We start from the raw sequence: 20,950 nt of genomic DNA, 5'->3' as shown, positions 1-20,950 counted from the left end.
CTGAAGGGCAACCTCGGATACGCTATTAACATGCAGGGAGAAAGGAGCTAGAGACACCCAATAGACCCGTCCTGGCAGATAAAAGAAATAGGAGACACTACCTAACCAGGGTGAAAGGACTGACTTAAATAACCTTAGCCTAAGGGTATTAAAACACACACACACACACACACACACACACCCCACTGAGTTTGCGTTAGTCAGATGCCAATCGAACATTGTCCTTATATATTCAGAGGTGATAGGAAAAGACCCCCCCCCCCATTGACACTATCTGCGATGATGTTTTATTGTAGAAGCATCTTCGCGTTTCAAGATTTTTTTTGTTTGTTTGCTTTTTATTTTTGAGAGAGCGTGTGAGTGGGGCTGGGGGACAGAGCGGGAGGCACAGAATCTGTAGACAGGCTCCAGGCTCTGAGCTAGCTGTCCACATAGAGCCCAACGCGGGGCTCAAGCCCACGAACCGGGAGATCATGCCCTGGACCAAAGTCAGAGGCTCCATATTTCAAGACTTATAAATGTCACCCCGACTCCTTTTAAAGCACTTGCACTCCTCAGGCCTGTTGCCTGGGAGGCAGGAGCTAGAGCGCAGGCGCGAGAAGCAGGTGGGGCGGGGCCCCGAGGAAGCCTGCACTTATTGGTTGGTGGGAGGAACTCGCCAGGGCTGTCGTTGCGGATTGGCTGTTACGTGGACCCCCTCTCCCGGTTCCGGTAAGTTGGCGGGCAACCGCGCCGCCGCCATGGCGACTGGCGAGCGGGCGGCGGTTCCCTCTTTGTGGCCCGTAGAGGCCCGGTTGGCGGCGCTGCTTCCCGACCTGCTGGTGTTCAGGAAGCCCCGAGGACCGGAACCCGAGCTCGCCACGGCCCAGGGCGTCCTCCTTGGCGTCCACGTGACGGGTGAGGGGTGGAGCGTCGCTCTCCCGCCCTGCCTGAGGGGCGGTTACAGGCTTGGCCTCAGGAGAGCATAGGCGCACCCTGACTGCTGTCGCTGCTGCTTCCTCGGGAAACCTGGACGGTCTTTTTAAGAGCGGGGAGACGTCTTTCGGGATGGTCTGGTGGAACCCTTAAGTTAATGAAAGACCCAGAAAAGGGGAAGGACTTTTACAGGGCAATATGGGAGGCTTTGAATCCACGACTTCTCCCAGTAGGCATACTGCTTCAGCCAGTTCTTTTATTCGCTCAGTAAATTCCTCCTTTGAGTCCGTCCTTAAGTGTGTGCCCGCCACCGCTCTAGGAATTAGAGATCCAGCAGCTACTTTGAGAGTTGCTCATTTAAATATTTATGGAGTTTGTGTCTTGGATCTGAAGATGAGTGATTAAGGTGCCTGACCTCAAGGAGCTCAGCATCTGGGCTCTCCATAAAGCTTTTATCCATCCCCCCATGTCATTCCCATTTTTCCCTTGGCCAGGGAGCGTAAGAGGGTATGGCAGAAGTGGTAGCTAGCTAGAGATGAAAGGGGTGCTTGTGGGCGAATCTTCATCTGCAACTCCTGGAAACGCAGAGGGGGTGGCTCTCCAGATTCTCAGAGGCAATAGCAGCCAGCGTGGCCCTGACTGCGTTGAGTAACACTTGTTCCAAGGATAATGAAATTACTCACCTGCAGGAGATCTGCTTCCTTTGGGCCTGCGGCGTAGAAGGAATAGAGCCCGAAAGTTCGGCTAACGTAATTTTTGTTTTGTCGGCTAGGGTTTACAGCATTAATGGACAGGTTCAGCCTGACCTGCAAGTCGGAACATGACATGGACAAACTGGCCCACATCTTCAGTTATTACATTAGTGACATCGTGGAGCGTGAGTGACTATTGGAGGGAAGCGAGGAGTTGTGGTCCTGGGCTCCCGAGGGTTTGTAACAAAAGGGGGGCTGGGCTACTTTAAAAAATACTACAGGGTCATTCCTTCAGTGTTAACCATCTTTTTTATTTCTTCTTCTTGCCACTAACAAGCTAGATTTTTGCCTGTATCTGCCATTCTACCTAGTCTCACATCCTGTTGACTTGATGTTCAGAAAGGGAGGAAAATACTAATTTGAGTTTTTACTTTGCTGCTTATATTTTGTTTCTAAATAAAGTATTCCTTTGGTTGTCTCTTCTAACAATAATGCAATGTGCCCCTATGTTTATATCAGATGTAATTTACAAAACACCTTCCCATTTTATTGCATTCTGATCCTGTGAAGTAGGAATGAGTGTCTTCTTCATTTTCTGCCATTAAGTTTGTGGAAAATTGCCTGATCTGGGAGGAAAAAAAAAAAAAAACAGCTCCTTATGTGTGCAGTAAACATTGAGTACATATTCTGTAATATGCACTGTGAAACGTGCAGGGTTTGCAAAAACCTGCCCTTGAGGAGATTTCAGTCTTAATCTGAAATCTGCCCAACAGATCATGCCCTGGGCCAAAGATCTTGGCCAAACTTCTGCCCAACAGAAATTACTCTAGTCCTTTAGTACTTACGTAACGTTCCCTTCCTTTACTGTCAGTACCAATACAGTCATGTCCATAATTCTGAGATGCACCAGAATACTTACTTTGTAGCATCTTCTTTAGGAACTTGTCAATTTCACTCACCCCTTACCCCTGAGGAACGTTTATGAAAGATCTTTAAATTTTTCTCATCAAGTTTAGATGAAAGAGAGAGATAGAAATTATATATTATGTATGTATTATAACACCAGGAATTGCTGGGTACTAGAAATACAGGGGAAAATAAGATATGGTACCTGCCCTCTTGGATTGTCCATGTCAGCGGAAGAGACAAATAATAAGTAAACAAGATAGTTATAGGTTATGTATTATGCAAAGGAAATAAGAGTGTAATGGTAAAAAAAGAATTGTACAGTGAGAGATTTTCTGTTAGGTAGGGTGGCTCCTCTGAGAAGGTGTTTAAGCTGAGACATAAAGGATGAGAGGGACACCTTGTGAAGAACAAGGGGTAAACCACTTCAGGCAGAAGAAGGCCAAGTGCAAAGCTTCTGAGATGGGAGGAAGCTTGGCGTGTTCTAGGAACGAAAGGCCAGTGTGGCTAGAGCATGGCTCACAGGGAGGAGAGTGATTTGAGGTAAGATTGGAGATCATTGAGCTCTGTAGGCTACAAGGAGTTTGGATTATATTATTTTTGTACAAAGGGAAACTGCTGGTTCTGGCAGGGTTGTGTTGTGATCCGATATACGTTTTTTTAAAGCTTATTTTAACTACCTCATGGAGACTGGATTATAGGGAGCTGATGGGGGGGGTAGGTGGTAAGAACAGAAGCAGGAAGAGGCAGTTGTAGCAACTGTGGAGAGATGATGGCAATTTGGTCTAGGATGGTGGTTCTCAACCTTGGCAGCATATTAGATAACCACTTGGGGAGCTTTTAAAAGTCCTGATGTCTAGGCTTCACCCCAGTCCAATTAAATCAGAATACCTGGGGGGTAGGTAGGCCCAGGAATAAGGATTTTTTTTTTTTTTTTCAGTTTTACAGGCTATTCCAGTGTTGAAGCCAAGGTTGAAACCATCTGTCTAGAGATAAGTCAGCAGAGCTGTAAAGAGATGAATTGATTTGAAATGTGTTTTGCAGGTTCTACAGACAGGATTTGCTGATATATTGATGATCAGCAGGAAGTGGAGAGGAAAATGACTACGGTTTTTGGCTTTCATAATGAATTGATGGTGGTGTCACTTAACCAAGATGGGCAAGACTGGGCTTTGAGAAAGAAAATCAAGGGTTATGTTTTGAATATATTGAATCTGAGATGTCAGTAAGTCATTCAAATGGAGAAATGAAGGTCGGTAGCTATGATTGAGACTGGAGCTCAGAGAATAGATCTCTGTTAGAGACAAAAAGTGAGTCGATGGCATAAAGATGTTACTTAAAGTTAAAAACTGTTTGAGTCCACATGAGGAGAATGTAAGTAAAGAGAAAGAGCCTAAGACTGAGGCTTGAGGGACTTGACCAGGATAGATTATGATTGGAGAGAAAGAACCTACCAAAGAAACTGTAAAGCACCCAGTTAGGATACTGTGGTGTCCCTGAAGCCAAAGAAGTAGTGTCTCTAGGAGAAGAGGGCTATGGCTGGCTGGGCTGGAAATGAAAGGTATAAAGTATAGTGTGATGTGAGAAAAATATTGAATTTTGCAAGATGAATGCTGTTGATGATCTTGAGAATTTTAGTGACGTGATGGAGTTGGAAGTCAGATTAGAGAATGCTGAGAATGGTAGAGAAAACATTTCAGAGTGAAAAGGATGTGACGAACAAATGGTATATGGCCAACTCTGAGAATTTTTGTTGTTGGGAGTATAGCAGGAAAATGGAGCTAATAAGAAAGTAAAGTCAAGGATAGGTGGGTTAATTTTATTGTTTTTTGGTTTTGTTTTTTAAGATACTAATGGGAATGATCCAGTAGAGGAGATAAGGAGTGAAGTTCTTGAAAGGATGGGAGGGGCTAGGATCCAGAACACAAATGAGGGGGGGGGGCTTTAAAGAGAACAGTAGTAGTTTTTTCATTTTCAAGAAGATGGATATAGAGGGGCTCCTGGGTGGCTCAGTTGGTTGGGCGTCCGACTTCGGCTCAGGTCCTGATCTCATGGTTTGTGAGTTGGAGCCTCGTGTCGGGTTCTGTGCTGACAGCTCAGAGCCTGGAGCCTGCTTCGGATTCTGTGTCTCCCCCTCTCTCTGCCCCTCCCCTGCTCACACTCTGTGTCTCTCAATAATAAAAAAATGTTAGAAAAAAAAAAAAAAAGAATATGGAGATAGAAACAGATTTGGGGAGAAACGAAGGGAAAGAGTCTAAACCTTGGAGTGAATAAATAGACCAGAGAAGATATGAGGAAAAACTCAGAATAGGTCAATTTTTCGATCATGTATGATTCTGCCATGCTCTAGTATATCTGATTTTTTTTTTAAGTTTATTTATTTATTTTGAGACAGAGACAGTGTGAGTGGGGGAGGAACATAAGGAGAGAGAGAATCCCAAACAGGCTCTGTACTGCCAGCTGTGGAGCCTGACTTGGGCCTCAAACTCACAAACCAGGAGATCATGACCTGAGCCAAAACCAAGACCAAGTGCCCCTAGTATATCTGATTTTGATGCATTTCCCTCTCTCTCCTTGATTTCAGATGTGCTGTGTTTTGGAGGAGATATCCTAAATATCACAGGTATTTTTCAGTTTTTCTGAATAGTTAAAGGACTGTAAGTGAGGAAGACTGCATTTAGGTGGAATTTGGCATATTTGTTTATTAATCAGCATTGTTTGATTATTTAATATGTACTAGGCCCTGGGGAAACAAAGATGAAGAAGACACACTCTGTACCTCAAAAGTTTTCTCAATCTAGTGGAAAAGCCTTGCCTGTATTAAGTTCATATGTGCCTAACAATTTGCTTAGATTGAGCGACAGAAAAATAAGTGCCTATAAAGCATTCATGAGAAAATTAATGAGAAACTTTGTCCTCAAGAGCAGAGGCTATATGTAAGATAGGGAGGAGTCAAAATCTCCTATCTGGAGAACTCTTAGGATCATTAACATTAACAGCTATATGCCAAAGAGTTGGCCTCTTTTTTTAAGTTAAACTTAATTAAACCACCCTTGAAATTAGATTTGAACATGAACCTATATTTTATGAACCTCTTAGTACCCTTCCCTTTCTATTAGTATACTGGTGGAGGGAAGATTCTTCCCTCTAATATTTCTAATATTTAAGAAAAGTATTCTTAAACATTAGGAACATTTCAGCTTCTGCCTCATCATGGTTTTGTATGATGAGTCGTTTTGAGGTTCTAAGGCAGTATTTTAACCAAGCATAATGTACAGGTCCAAGAAACCTCACCTAACACCTTGTATGATACCTTCTGCATAACTGGGGGCTCTGCCCAGATCAGGTGAACCCAGACATTCAATCCCTGTTAGCCTGTCTTCTGTCTCTGTAGGGAATGTGCTCCTAGCACTCTGGACGGTGAAACAGAATCAACTGAGTGACATCATTACCCTGGTGGCAAAATGCAGTCTGGAGATACAGGAGAAATTTGGGATCTACCATACCAAAGAAGGCCAGGACCTGCAGCTAAAGATAGGTAGTAGCTACTAAAAGAGTGCTCATTAAAACAAACAAAAAACTATAAAAAATTCTAATTATAAATGACAACCTGGCAAAAAAAATATTTGCACCTTGTATCATGTACACAAAGGGTGAATATTAGAAATAGAATACCTCGAAATCAACAGAAGACTAACATTTTAAGGGAAAAATAGCAAAGCACATGAATTGATACTACATAGACAAATACATCTTTTAAAATGTGAAAAGATGTTCAATTTCAATAAAAATGCCAATTGAAAGTACATTGAGACTATTTCTCACCTATAGATACACAAAAACTCAGATGCTGATCACAGTGTTGATAAGGCAATAAGAATAAACATTTCAGGGGCGCCTGGGTGGCGCAGTCGGTTAAGCGTCCGACTTCAGCCAGGTCACGATCTCGCGGTCCGTGAGTTCGAGCCCCGCGTCAGGCTCTGGGCTGATGGCTTCGAGCCTGGAGCCTGTTTCCGATTCTGTGTCTCCCTCTCTCTCTGCCCCTCCCCCGTTCATGCTCTGTCTCTCTCTGTCCCAAAAATAAATAAAAAACGTTGAAAAAAAAAATTAAAAAAAAAAAAAAGAATAAACATTTCATACATTGCTGGTGAGAGTCAACAGCAGCACAACTTCTAAAGAATAATTCAGTAATCTCTGTCAAGATTACAAATGCATTATTCTTCAACCCAGCAGTCCCACTTCTGAATATTTATCCTATAGATATACCTGAGTATGTATGAAATGTTATATGTATGATATTATTCATTGCAATATGTTTTGTAATAAAAGATTGAAAATGATCTGCAGGAGACTGGTTAAATAAACAACAATTTGTCTACTCAGCTTTTCTGAAACCTTAAAAAAAGATATTCTGATATAACAATATCTTAAAAATATAGTTGAGAAAAAGCAAGATGCAAAGCACTGTGTTTGGTATGCTACCTTTTTTATAAAGGTGAAAAGTAGGAATTTTTCTTGTTTGTTCATATTTGTATAAGGAAACACTGGCAAGATATATAAGAAATGAATAAAAGTTAACTATTGGAGGAAAATAGTGTAGATAGGCACATAGATGAAATCAAGAATTTAATTTTAATTCCAGCATAATTAACATACAGTGTTATATTTGTTTCAGGTGTACAATATAGTGATTCAGTAATTCCATACATCACCCAGTGCTCATCACAAGTGCACTCCTTAATCCTCATCACCTATTTAACCCATCCCCCTACCCCAACCTCCCTCTGATAACCATCAGACTGTTCTCTATAGTCTGTTCCTTGGTTTGTCTCTCTCTCTCTTTTTTCTTTTGCCTATTTGTTTTGTTTTAAATTCCACATAGGAGTGAAATTATATGATATTTGTCTTTCTCTGACTTACTTTGCTTAGCATTATACTCTTAGCTCTATCCATGTCATCGCAAATGGCAAGATTTCATTCTTTTAATGGCTGCATAATATTCCATTGTGTATATATACACCATATCTTCTTTATCCATTCATCTATTGATGGATACTTGGGCTGCTTCCATAATCTAGCTATTGTAGATAATGCTGCTATAAACATAGGCATGCAAGTATCCCTTTGAATTAGTGTTTTTGTATTATTTGGATACATACCCAGTAGTGTGATTACTGGATAGTAGGGTAGTTTTATTTTTAACTTTTTGAGGAACCTCTGTACTGTTTTCCACAGTGGCTGCACCAGTTTGCATTCATTCCCACCAACAGTGCAAGAGAGTTGGTTCCTTTTTATCCCTGTCCTTTCCAACACTTGTTTCTTGTGTTTTTAATTTCAGCTGTTCTGACAGGGACGAAGTGATATCTTATTGTAATTTTGATTGGTATTTCCCTGATGGTGAGTGGTATTGAGCATCTTTTCATGTGTCTGTTGGCCATCTGTATATGTCCGCTTTGGAGAAATGTCTGTTCATGTCTTTTGCACATTTTTTAGTTGGATTATTTGGGTCTTTTTGTTGTTGAGTTGTGTAAATTATTTATATATTTTAGGTACTAACCCTTTTAGCAGATATGTCATTTGCAAATATCTTCTCCCATTTAGTAGATTGCCTTTAGTTTTGTGGATTGTTTCCTTCACTGTGCAGATTTTTATTTTGATGTAGTCCCAATAGTTTATTTTTGCTTTTGTTTTCCTTGCCTCAAGAGACATATCTAGAAAAATGTTACTATGGCCAATGTCTGAAACATTACTGGCTGTGCTTTCTTCTAGGATTTTTATGGTTTCAGGTCTCACATTTAAGTCTTTAATCCATTTTTAGTTTATTTTTGTGTATGGTGTAAGAAAGTGGTCCAATTTCATTCTTTTATGTAACTGACCAGTTTTCCAGCACCATTGTTGAAGAGACTGTCTTTCCCACTGGATATTTTTCCATGCTTTGTCAGAGATTAATTGACTGTGTAAGTGTGGGTTTATTTCTGGGTTTTCTGTTCTGTTCCATTGATCTGTCTGTTTGTGTGTCAGTACCGTACTGTTAATTACTACAGCTTTGTGATATAACTTGAAACCTGGAATCATGATCCCTCTAGCTTTGCTTTGCTTTTTCAAAATTGCTTTGGTTATTTGGGGTCTTTTGTGGTTCTATACAAATTTTAGAATTGTTTGTTCTAGCTCTGTGAAAAATGATGTTGGTATTTTGATAGGGATTGCATTAAATCTGTAGATTGCTTTGGGTAGTGTAAACATTTTAACAATGTTTGTTCTTCCATTCCATGAGCATGGAAGGTCTTTCCATTTCTTTGTGTAACCTTCAATTTCTTTCATCAGTGTTTTATAGTTTTCAGAGTATAGGTCTTTCACCTTTTTGGTTAGGTTTATTCCTAGGTATCTTACTACTTTTGGTACAGTTGTAAATGGGATTGTTTTCTTAATTTCTCCTTCAACTGCTTCATTATTAGTGTATAGAAATGCAACAGATTTCTGCACGTAGATTTTGTGTCCTGCAATTTTACTGAATTCATTTATCAGTTCTCATAGTTTTTTGGTGGAGTGTTTATAGTATTATGTCATTACAAATAGTGAGAATTTTACTTCTTCCATACTAATTTGGATGCCTTTTATTCCTTTTGTTGTCTGATAGGACTTCCAGTCCTATGTTGAATAAAAGTGGTGAGAGTGGACATCTTTGACTTGTTCCTGACCTTAGGGGAAAAGCTCTCAGCTTTTCCCCATGAAGGATGGTGTTAGCTGTGAGGTTTTTTTATATGGCCTTTATTATGTTAAGGTATGTTCCCTTTAAACCTACATTGTTGAGGGCTTTTGTTATGAATGGATGTTGTACTTTGTCAAATGCTTTTTCTTCATCTGTTGAAATGATCATATGGTTTTTATCCTTTCTCTTACCAATGTGATGTATCACATTGATCGATTTTCAAATATTAAACCACGCTTGCATCCTGAGAATAAATCCCACTTGATTGTGGTGAGTGATTTTTCAGATGTATTGTTGACTTTGGTTTGCCGGTACTGTATTTTGTTGAGGATTTTTGCATCTATGTTCATCGGAGACATTGGCCTGTAGTTCTCTTTTTTGTGTGCTGTCTTTATCTGGTTTTGGTATCACAGTGATACTGGCCTCATAGAATGAATTTGGAAGTTTTCCATGTCCTATTTTTTGGAATAGTTTAAGAAGAATAGGTATTAACTCTTCTTTAAATGTTTGGTAGAATTCCTCTGTGAAGACGTCTGGCCCTGGACTTTTGTTTGTTGGGAGTTTTTTGCTTATTGATTCAATTTCTTTGCTGGTTATGGGTCTGTTCAAATTTTCTATTCCTTCCTGCTTCAATTTTGGTAGGTTATATATTTCTAGGAATTTATTCATTTCTTCTAGGTTTTCCAAATTTTTTGCATATAGTTTTCATAATACTCTCTTATAATTGTAATTCTGTAGTGTTAGTTATTTTTCCTCTTTCATTTGTGAGTTTATTTGAGTGCTCTTTTTTTTTTATGACTTTGGCTAGAGATTTATTAATTTTGTTGATCTTTTCAAAGAACTATCTAGTTTCATTGATCTATTGTTTTTTAGTTTGTGTATCATTTATTTCATCTCTAATCTTCATGATTTCCTTCCTTCTGCTGGTTTTGGTTTTTGTTTGTTGTTCTAGCTCCTTAACATGTAAAGTTATGTTGTTTATTTGAGATTTTCCTTGCTTCTTGAGCCAGGCCTGTATTGCCATAAACTTTCCTCTTAGAACTGCTTTTACTGCATCCCAAAGGTTTGGGACTGTTGTGTTTTCATTTTCATTTGTTTCCATGTACTTTTTGATTTCTTCTTTGATTTTTTGGTTGACCCATTCAGTGCTCAGTAGCATGTGATTTAACCTACGTGTATTTGTGGTCTTTACAGATTTTTTTCTTGTGGTTGACTTGTAGTTTCACAGCATTGTGGTCAGAAAAGGTGCTTGGTATGACTTCAGTGTTCTTGAAGTTGTTGAGGCCTGTTTTGTGGCCTAATATGTGATCCATTCTGGAGAATGTTCATGTGCACTTGAAAAGAATGTGTATTTTGCTGTTTTAGGATGGAATGTTTTGAATATATCTGTTAAGTCTATTTAGTCTAGTGTGTCATTCAAAGCCATTGTTTCCTTGTTGATGATCTGTTTAAACGATCTGTCCATTGATATAAGTGCAGTGTTAAAGTCTCCTACTATTGTATTATTATTGATTAGTTCTTTTCTTTTTGTTACTAATTATTTTATGTATTTGGGTGCTTTCATGTTATGTGCATAAATATTTACAATTGTTGTATCTTCTGATTGGATTGTCCCTTTATTATTATATAGTGTCCTTCTTTGTCTCATGTTACAGTCTTTGTTTTATGTCTATTTTGTGTGATACAAGTATTGCTACTCCAGCTTTCTTTTGTCATGCATTTACATGATATATATTTCTCCATCCCCTCACTTTCAATCTGCAGGTATCTTTTGGTCTGAAATGAGTGTCTTGGTTTTTTATCCACTCTGTCATCCTATGTCTTCTGATTGTAAATGATTGCATTTAAAGTAATTATTGTTAGATATGTAGTTATTGCCATTTTGTTACTTGTTGTCATTTTTGTAGTTTTTCTCTGGTCCTTTCCTGTCTGTCTCTCTTTCATACTTTGCTGGTTTTCTTTAGTGATATACTTGGATTCCTGTCTCTTTATTCTTTGCATATCTATTTGTGGTTTTTGATTTATGGCTACCATCAGGTTTGTATATAACCTCTTCATACAGCAGTCTATATTAAGTTGATGGTCACTTAAGTTCGAACCTATTCTTTACTCCTCTCCCCTCCATGTTTTAGGTATATGGTATCATATTTTACATCCTTTTATTTTGTGAACGTTTTGTTTTGTTTTTACAGAAATACTTATGTTTGGGGCGCCTGGGTGGCTCAGTCGGTTAAGCGGCCGACTTCGGCTCAGGTCATGATCTTGCAGTCCGTGAGTTCGAGCCCCGCGTCAGGCTCTGTGCTGACAGCTTGGAGCCTGGAACCTGCTTCGGATTCTGTGTCTCCCTCTCTCTCTGACCCTCCCCCGTTCATGCTCTGTCTCTCTCTGTCTCAAAAATAAACATTTAAAAAAAAAAAAAAAAGAAATACTTATGTTTACCACTTTTGTGTTTCGTCGTCTTTTTCATACTCTCACTTATGGTCTTTCCACTCAAAGAGTCCCCTTTAATATTTCTTGTAGGGCTGATTTAGTGGTCAGAACTCCTTTAGTTCTTGTTTGTCTGATAAATGGTTTATCTCTCCTATTCTCAATGCTAGCCTTGCTGGATAGAGTATTCTTAGCTTTAGATTTTTCCCTTTCAGCACTTTGAATATATCATGCCGTTCCCTTTTGACTTGCAAAGTTTCTGCTGAAAAAAACCACTGATAGTCTTATGGGGGAAATTTCCCTTGTATGTAAGTGTCTTCTTTCCTCTTGCTGCTTAATTTTTTTTCTTTATCATTACTTTTTGGCATTTTGATTACTGTCTAACTTTGGTTGATTTTGTTGGGGGATCTCTGTGCCTCCTGGCATTGTGATTCCTATCTAACTGTCTAAATAACTTTGGCTGATTTTGTTGGGGGATCTGTACCTCCTGGATCTAGGTATCTGTTTCCTTACCCAGATTAGGGAAGTTTTCAGCTACTGTTTCTTCAAATAAATTTTCTGCTCCCTTTTCTGTCTCTTTTCCTGGAATCCCTATTACACTTGATGTTATTACACCTGATGGCATCACTGAGTTCCCTTATGTCTATTCTCAGTTTGCATAATTCTTTGTTCTCTCATTTTTTCAGCTTGATTACTTTCTATTCCTCTGTCTTCTAGTTAACTGATTTGCTCCCCTGCTTCTTCCAGCCTGCTCTTCTATCAAGTTTATTTTTAATTTCATCTGTTGTGTTTTTCATCTCTGATTGGTTCTTTTTTGTTTGTTACTTCTTCCTTAGGGTCTCACTGATGTTCTCCACTCTTTTCTTGAGTCCAGTGAGTGTCTTTATGACCATTACTTTAAATTCTCTGTCAGCCATGTTACTTATATCCATTTCACTTAGGTCTCTTGCTGTGATTTTGTCCTGTTCTTTCATTTGTGACATATTCCTCTGTCCCCTCATTTTGCCTGTGTCTGTTTCTGTGGGTTAGGAAAGTCAGCTACATCTCTTGCTCTTGAAAGTAGCGGGCAGGATGTGCACTTTTAACTAGGTGGCACTGGTTCTCCTCTACAGGGCGCACACAGCTTCTGCGGAGGCCAGTTGGTCTGGGTCCTCTGGACAGCACACAAAGGCAGGGTATGCAGTTTTAACAGGGTGTGTGCATCCTCCATGGGAGGTCAGGAGATGCATTGTTGGCGAGGATTGCCTGGGTTTTCTGGGCAAGGGGATCCACAGCACCAGGACTGAGGCAGGTCTGTCTGGCTAGAGGGGGTGGGGTGCAGTGTAAGCATGTTAGGTAGTAAGTGCTGTCACTACACTGGTTCTCACAGCTGGCTGTGTATTTATGATGAAGGGTTCAGAAGGGAAATGGCTCCTGCCAGCTCCTTTGTTTCTGGAGAAGTCCCTCAGCAAACTCTGAGATTAATAACTAACTCTCCCTCCCATAAGCCCCAGGTGCCTTTCAAACTGCTGCTTCCAAGCTGTATCTCCACACGTTATTTGCTGTGCTGTCTCTTTCAGGGCAGGGGCTCAGTTTCCTATCACTAGCTGAGCTCTCTCAGAGCCACGCCCACTTATTTTTAAAGTCCCACCCGTTATAAGCACTCATGAAATTCAGCCCCTCTGATTTTCAAAGCCGAATGCTGTAGGGATTTTTCTTCCCCCTGTAGGCTCCTCCCCAGTGTGCTTCTTGCCCCTCTTCTTGCCCACAGCTCCCTCCCTCCAATGGTCACACCCATGGGTTTAGGTTCCCATCAGGTCTCCACCCTGACTACCCTTTCCAATGTGGCATCTTCTGTACATTTAGTTGTGGGGTTTGTTTTGGCCACTCTTTGGGTCCTTTCCTGGGTTGTTTGCCCTGATGCGAGTATTATCTAGTTGTATGTTTGGGATAAGTTGAGTTTAGGATCCTCCTACTCCACCATCTTCCCCAGAAGTCAGAATCAAGAATTTTTAAGGTATATTGTTTCCATAGTCTGATTTTTGAACTATGTTATTGTATTACATAATCAAAACTATAATACGATAAAGATTAAAAAGCTGCACACAGAGACAAAAATTTCATCAATGACAGAGCCAGGACTGGAGGGGGAGCTCTATACACAATGCTCCTTCACAGAAGTCCAGAAACATTAAGGGGTTTCTGAATGAAGGGCAAAAGTTGCTTTGACCTATTCATTTACAATTTGAGGAGGAGTCTGAAGAATTCTATTCTGAATTATATGGCATCTTTCCTGTTGTAGCATTTTTTTGTTGTTTTTTTGTTTTGTTGATGGATAACTCATAATTGAAACTGTACATAAATAACATTTGTACACTTTTGAAGCCAGCACTGCAATCAAGATAATGTACATATCCATCACTCACTAAAATTTCTTTCCCCCCCCTTTTTTTTTAATATATGAAATTTATTGTCAAATTGGTTTCCATACAACACCCAGTGCTCATTCCAAAAGATGTCCTCTTCAACGCCCATCACCTACCCTTCCCTCCCTCCTCCCACCCCCCCCCCCCCCATCAACCCTCAGTTTGTTCTCAGTTTTTAAGAGTCTCTTATGCTTTGGCTCTCTCCCACTCTAACCTCACTTTTTTTTTTCCTTCCCCTCCCCCATGGGTCTCTGTTAAGTTTCTCAGGATCCACATAGGAGTGAAAACATATGGTATCTGTCTTTCTCTGTATGGCTTATTTCACTTAGCATCACACTCTCCAGTTCCATCCACGTTGCTACAAAGGGCCATATTTCGTTCTTTCTCATTGCCATGTAGTACTCCATTGTGTATATAAACCACAATTTCTTTATCCATTCATCAGTTGATGGACATTTAGGCTCTTTCCATAATTTGGCTATTGTTGAGAGTGCTGCTATAAACATTGGGGTACAAGTGCCCCTATGCATCAGTACTGTATCCCTTGGGTAAATTCCTAGCAGTGCTATTGCTGGGTCATAGGGTAGGTCTATTTTTAATTTTCTGAGGAACCTCCACACTGTTTTCCAGAGTGGCTGCACCAGTTTGCATTCCTACCAACAGTGCAAGAGGGTTCCCGTTTCTCCACATCCTCTCTAGCATCTATAGTCTCCTGATTTGTTCATTTTGGCCACTCTGACTGGCGTGAGATGATGTCTGAGTGGGTTTTGATTTGTATTTCCCTGATAAGGAGCGACGTTGAGCATCTTTTCATGTGCCTGTTGGCCATCCGGATGTCTTCTTTAGAGAAGTGTCTATTCATGTTTTCTGCCCATTTCTTCACTGGGTTATTTGTTTTTCGGGTGTGGAGTTTGGTGAGCTCTTTATAGATTTTGGATACTAGCCCTTTGTCCGATATGTCATTTGCAAATATCTTTTCCCATTCCATTGGTTGCCTTTTAGTTTTGTTGGTTGTTTCCTTTGCTGTGCAGAAGCTTTTTATCTTCATAAGGTCCCAGTAATTCATTTTTGCTTTTAATTCCCTTGCCTTTGGGGATGTGTCGAGTAAGAGATTGCTACGGCTGAGGTCAGAGAGGTCTTTTCCTGCTTTCTCCTCTAGGGTTTTGATGGTTTCCTGTCTCACATTCAGGTCCTTTATCCATTTTGAGTTTATTTTTGTGAATGGTGTGAGAAAGTGGTCTAGTTTCAACCTTCTGCATGTTGTTGTCCAGTTCTCCCAGCAACATTTGTTAAAGAGACTGTCTTTTTTCCATTGGATGTTCTTTCCTGCTTTGTCAAAGATTAGTTGGCCATATGTTTGTGGGTCTAGTTCTGGGGCTTCTATTCTATTCCATTGGTCTATGTGTCTGTTTTTGTGCCAATACCATGCTGTCTTGATGATGACAGCTTTGTAGTAGAGGCTAAAGTCTGGGATTGTGATGCCTCCTGCTTTGGTCTTCTTCAAAATTACTTTGGCTATTCGGGGCCTTTTGTGGTTCCATATGAATTTTAGAATTGCTTGTTCTAGTTTCGAGAAGAATGCTGGTGCAATTTTGATTGGGATTGCATTGAATGTGTAGATAGCTTTGGGTAGTATTGACATTTTGACAATATTTATTCTTCCAATCCATGAGCAGGGAATGTCTTTCCATTTCTTTATATCTTCTTCAATTACCTGCATAAGCTTTCTATAGTTTTCAGCATACAGATCTTTTACATCTTTGGTTAGATTTATTCCTAGGTATTTTATGCTTCTTGGTGCAATTGTGAATGGGATCAGTTTCTTTGTCTTTTTGTTGCTTCATTGTTAGTGTATAAGAATGCAACTGATTTCTGTACATTGATTTTGTATCCTGCAATTTTGCTGAATTCATGTATCAGTTCTAGCAGACTTTTGGTGGAGTCTATCAGATTTTCCATGTATAATATCATGTCATCTGCAAAAAGCGAAAGCTTGACTTCATCTTTGCCAATTTGGATGCCTTTGATTTCCTTTTGTTGTCTGATTGCTGATGCTAGAACTTCCAACACTATGTTAAACAACAGCGGTGAGAATGGGCATCCCTGTCGTGTTCCTGATCTCAGGGAAAAAGCTCTCAGTTTTTCCCCATTGAGGAGGATATTAGCTGTGGGCTTTTCATAAATGGCTTTTATGATCTTTAAGTATGTTCCTTCTATCCCGACTTTCTTAAGCGTTTTTATTAAGAAAGGGTGCTGGATTTTGTCAAAGGCCTTTTCTGCATCGATTGACAGGATCATATGGTTCTTTTCTTTTCTTTTATTAATGTGGTGTATCACGTTGATTGATTTGTGAATGTTGAACCAGCCCTGCATCCCAGGAATGAATCCCACTTGATCATGGTGAATAATTCTTTTTATATGCTGTTGAATTCGATTTGCTAGTATCTTATTGAGAATTTTTGCATCCATATTCATCAGGGATATTGGCCTGTAGTTCTCTTTTTTTACTGGGTCTCTGTCTGGTTTAGGAATCAAAGTAATACTGGCTTCATAGAATGAGTCTGGAAGTTTTCCTTCCCTTTCTATTTCTTGGAATAGCTTGAGAAGGATAGGTATTATCTCTGCTTTAAACGTCTGGTAGAACTCCCCTGGGAAGCCATCTGGTCCTGGACTCTTATTTGTTGGGAGATTTTTGATAACCGATTCAATTTCTTCGCTGGTTATGGGTCTGTTCAAGCTTTCTATTTCCTCCTGATTGAGTTTTGGAAGAGTGTGGTGTTTAGGAATTTATCCATTTCTTCCAGGTTGTCCAATTTGTTGGCATATAATTTTTCATAGTATTCCCTGATAATTGTTTGTATCTCTGAGGGATTGGTTGTAATCATTCCATTTTCATTCATGATTTTATCTATTTGGGTCATCTCCCTTTTCTTTTTGAGAAGCCTGGCTAGAGGTTTGTCAATTTTGTTTATTTTTTCAAAAAACCAACTCTTGGTTTCATTGATCTGCTCTACAGTTTTTTTAGATTCTATATTGTTTATTTCTGCTCTGATCTTTATTATTTCTCTTCTTCTGCTGGGTTTAGGCTGCCTTTGCTGTTCTGCTTCTATTTCCTTTAGGTGTGCTGTTAGATTTTGTATTTGGGATTTTTCTTGTTTCTTGAGATAGGCCTGGATTGCAATGTATTTTCCTCTCAGGACTGCCTTCGCTGCGTCCCAAAGCGTTTGGATTGTTGTATTTTCATTTTCATTTTCATTTGTTTCCATATATTTTTTAATTTCTTCTCTAATTGCCTGGTTGACCCACTCATTCTTTAGTAGGGTGTTCTTTTTTTTTTTTTTTTTTTTTTTATTGTCAAATTGGTTTCCATACAACACCCAGTGCTCATCCCAAAAGGTGCCCTCCTCAATACCCATCACCCACCCTGCCCTCCCTCCACCCCCCCATCAACCCTCAGTTTGTTCTCAGTTTTTAACAGTCTCTAATGCTTTGGCTCTCTCTCACTCTAACCTCTTTTTTTTTTTTTTCCCTTCCCCTCCCCCATGGGTTTCCGTTATGTTTCTCAGGATCCACATAAGAGTGAAACCATATGGTATCTGTCTTTCTCTGTATGGCTTATTTCACTTAGCATCACACTCTCCAGTTCCATCCATGTTGCTACAAAAGGCCATATTTCATTTTTTCTCATTGCCACGTAGTATTCCATTGTGTATATAAACCACAATTTCTTTATCCATTCATCAGTTGATGGACATTTAGGCTCTTTCCATGATTTGGCTATTGTTGAGAGTGCCGCTATAAACATTGGGGTACAGGTGCCCCTATGCATCAGTACTCCTGTATCCCTTGGATAAATTCCTAGCAGTGCTATTGCTGGGTCATAGGGTAGGTCTATTTTTAATTTTCTGAGGAACCTCCACACTGCTTTCCAGAGCGGCTGCACCAATTTGCATTCCCACCAACAGTGCAAGAGGGTTCCTGTTTCTCCACATCCTCTCCAGCATCTATAGTCTCCTGATTTCTTCATTTTGGCCACTCTGACTGGCGTGAAGTGGTATCTGAGTGTGGTTTTGATTTGTATTTCCCTGATAAGGAGCGACGTTGAACATCTTTTCATGTGCCTGTTGGCCATCCGGATGTCTTCTTTAGAGAAGTGTCTATTCATGTTTTCTGCCCATTTCTTCACTGGGTTATTTGTTTTTCGGGTGTGGAGTTTGGTGAGCTCTTTATAGATTTTGGATACTAGCCCTTTGTCCGATGTGTCATTTGCAAATATCTTTTCCCATTCCGTTGGTTGCCTTTTAGTTTTGTTGGTTGTTTCCTTTGCTGTGCAGAAGCTTTTTATCTTCATAAGGTCCCAGTAATTCACTTTTGCTTTTAATTCCCTTGCCTTTGGGGATGTGCCGAGTAAGAGATTGCTACGGCTGAGGTCAGAGAGGTCTTTTCCTGCTTTCTCCTCTAAGGTTTTGATGGTTTCCTGTCTCACATTCAGGTCCTTTATCCATTTTGAGTTTATTTTTGTGAATGGTGTGAGAAAGTGGTCTAGTTTCAACCTTCTGCATGTTGCTGTCCAGTTCTCCCAGCACCATTTGTTAAAGAGACTGTCTTTTTTCCATTGGATGTTCTTTCCTGCTTTGTCAAAGATGAGTTGGCCATACGTTTGTGGGTCTAGTTCTGGGGTTTCTATTCTATTCCATTGGTCTATGTGTCTGTTTTTATGCCAATACCATGCTGTCTTGATGATGACAGCTTTGTAGTAGAGGCTAAAGTCTGGGATTGTGATGCCTCCTGCTTTGGTCTTCTTCTTCAAAATTACTTTGGCTATTCGGGGCCTTTTGTGGTTCCATATGAATTTTAGGATTGCTTGTTCTAGTTTCAAGAAGAATGCTGGTGCAATTTTGATTGGGATTGCATTGAATGTGTAGATAGCTTTGGGTAGTATTGACATTTTGACAATATTTATTCTTCCAATCCATGAGCAGGGAATGTCTTTCCATTTCTTTATATCTTCTTCAATTACCTGCATAAGCTTTCTATAGTTTTCAGCATACAGATCTTTTACATCTTTGGTTAGATTTATTCCTAGGTATTTTATGCTTCTTGGTGCAATTGTGAATGGGATCAGTTTCTTCATTTGTCTTTCTGTTGCTTCATTGTTAGTGTATAAGAATGCAACTGATTTCTGCACATTGATTTTGTATCCTGCAACTTTGCTGAATTCATGTATCAGTTCTAGCAGACTTTTGGTGGAGTCTGTCGGATTTTCCATGTATAATATCATGTCATCTGCAAAAAGCGAAAGCTTGACTTCATCTTTGCCAATTTTGATGCCTTTGATTTCCTTTTGTTGTCTGATTGCTGATGCTAGAACTTCCAGCACTATATTAAACAGCAGCGGTGACAGTGGGCATCCCTGTCGTGTTCCTGATCTCAGGGAAAAAGCTCTCAGTTTTTCCCCGTTGAGGATGATGTTAGCTGTGGGCTTTTCATAAATGGCCTTTATGATCTTTAAGTATGTTCCTTCTATCCCGACTTTCTCAAGGGTTTTTATTAAGAAAGGGTGCTGGATTTTGTCAAAGGCCTTTTCTGCATCGATTGACAGGATCATATGGTTCTTCTCTTTTTTTTTGTTAATGTGATGTATCACGTTGATCGATTTGCGAATGTTGAACCAGCCCTGCATCCCAGGAATGAATCCCACTTGATCATGGTGAATAATTCTTTTTATATGCTGTTGAATTCGATTTGCTAGTATCTTATTAAGAATTTTTGCATCCATATTCATCAGGGATATTGGCCTGTAGTTCTCTTTTTTTACTGGGTCTCTGTCTGGTTTAGGAATCAAAGTAATACTGGCTTCATAGAATGAGTCTGGAAGTTTTCCTTCCCTTTCTATTTCTTGGAATAGCTTGAGAAGGATAGGTATTATCTCTGCTTTAAATGTCTGGTAGAACTCCCCTGGGAAGCCATCTGGTCCTGGACTCTTATTTGTTGGGAGATTTTTGATAACCGATTCAGTTTCTTCGCTGGTTATGGGTCTGTTCAAGCTTTCTATTTCCTCCTGATTGAGTTTTGGAAGAGTGTGGGTGTTTAGAAATTTGTCCATTTCTTCCAGGTTGTCCAATTTGCTGGCATATAATTTTTCATAGTATTCCCTGATAATTGTTTGTATCTCTGAGGGATTGGTTGTAATCATTCCATTTTCATTCATGATTTTATCTATTTGGGTCATCTCCCTTTTCTTTTTGAGAAGCCTGGCTAGAGGTTTGTCAATTTTGTTTATTTTTTCAAAAAACCAACTCTTGGTTTCGTTGATCTGCTCTACAGTTTTTTTAGATTCTATATTGTTTATTTCTGCTCTGATCTTTATGATTTCTCTTCTTCTGCTGGGTTTAGGCTGCCTTTGCTGTTCTGCTTCTATTTCCTTTAGGTGTGCTGTTAGATTTTGTATTTGGGATTTTTCTTGTTTCTTGAGATAGGCCTGGATTGCAATGTATTTTCCTCTCAGGACTGCCTTCGCTGCATCCCAAAGCGTTTGGATTGTTGTATTTTCATTTTCGTTTGTTTCCATATATGTTTTAATTTCTTCTCTAATTGCCTGGTTGACCCACTCATTCGTTAGTAGGGTGTTCTTTAACCTCCACGCTTTTGGAGGTTTTCCAGACTTTTTCCTGTGGTTGATTTCAAGCTTCATAGCATTGTGGTCTGAAAGTATGCATGGTATAATTTCAATTCTTGTAAACTTATGAAGGGCTTTTTTGTGACCCAGTATATGATCTATCTTGGAGAATGTTCCATGTGCACTCGAGAAGAAAGTATATTCTGTTGCTTTGGGATGCAGAGTTCTAAATATATCTGTCAAGTCCATCTGATCCAATGTATCATTCAGGGCCCTT

General features: G+C 39.7%; 1 protein-coding gene across 13 annotated transcripts in view; it reads left to right on the top strand.

Annotated features, from left to right (window-relative positions):
• Positions 1-271: 271 nt before the first annotated feature.
• LOC109271587 (adenylate cyclase type 10-like) overlaps positions 272-20,950 on the top strand; it is a 61,148-nt gene continuing 40,469 nt past the window's right edge. For 8 of the 13 annotated variants that reach the window (XR_002082025.2, XR_002082027.2, XR_002082026.2 and 5 more), the window contains exons 1-4: positions 273-897; positions 1,688-1,792; positions 5,098-5,136; positions 5,908-6,051. Coding sequence is in view for 10 of the 13 variants with exons in the window: in XM_053905042.1 (XP_053761017.1) it covers positions 519-897; positions 1,688-1,792; positions 5,098-5,136; positions 5,908-6,051 (667 nt within the window). In the remaining 3 variants the exon portion in view is untranslated. The other 5 variants (XM_053905045.1, XM_019457043.2, XM_019457041.2 and 2 more) reach the window with 5 other exon arrangements.

This window comes from Panthera pardus, unplaced genomic scaffold (genome assembly GCF_024362965.1).
Source record: "Panthera pardus isolate Hobbes unplaced genomic scaffold, ASM2436296v1 HiC_scaffold_17, whole genome shotgun sequence".
Taxonomy (NCBI): domain Eukaryota; kingdom Metazoa; phylum Chordata; class Mammalia; order Carnivora; family Felidae; genus Panthera; species Panthera pardus.
This window is presented reverse-complemented; position numbering and strand designations above follow the sequence as displayed.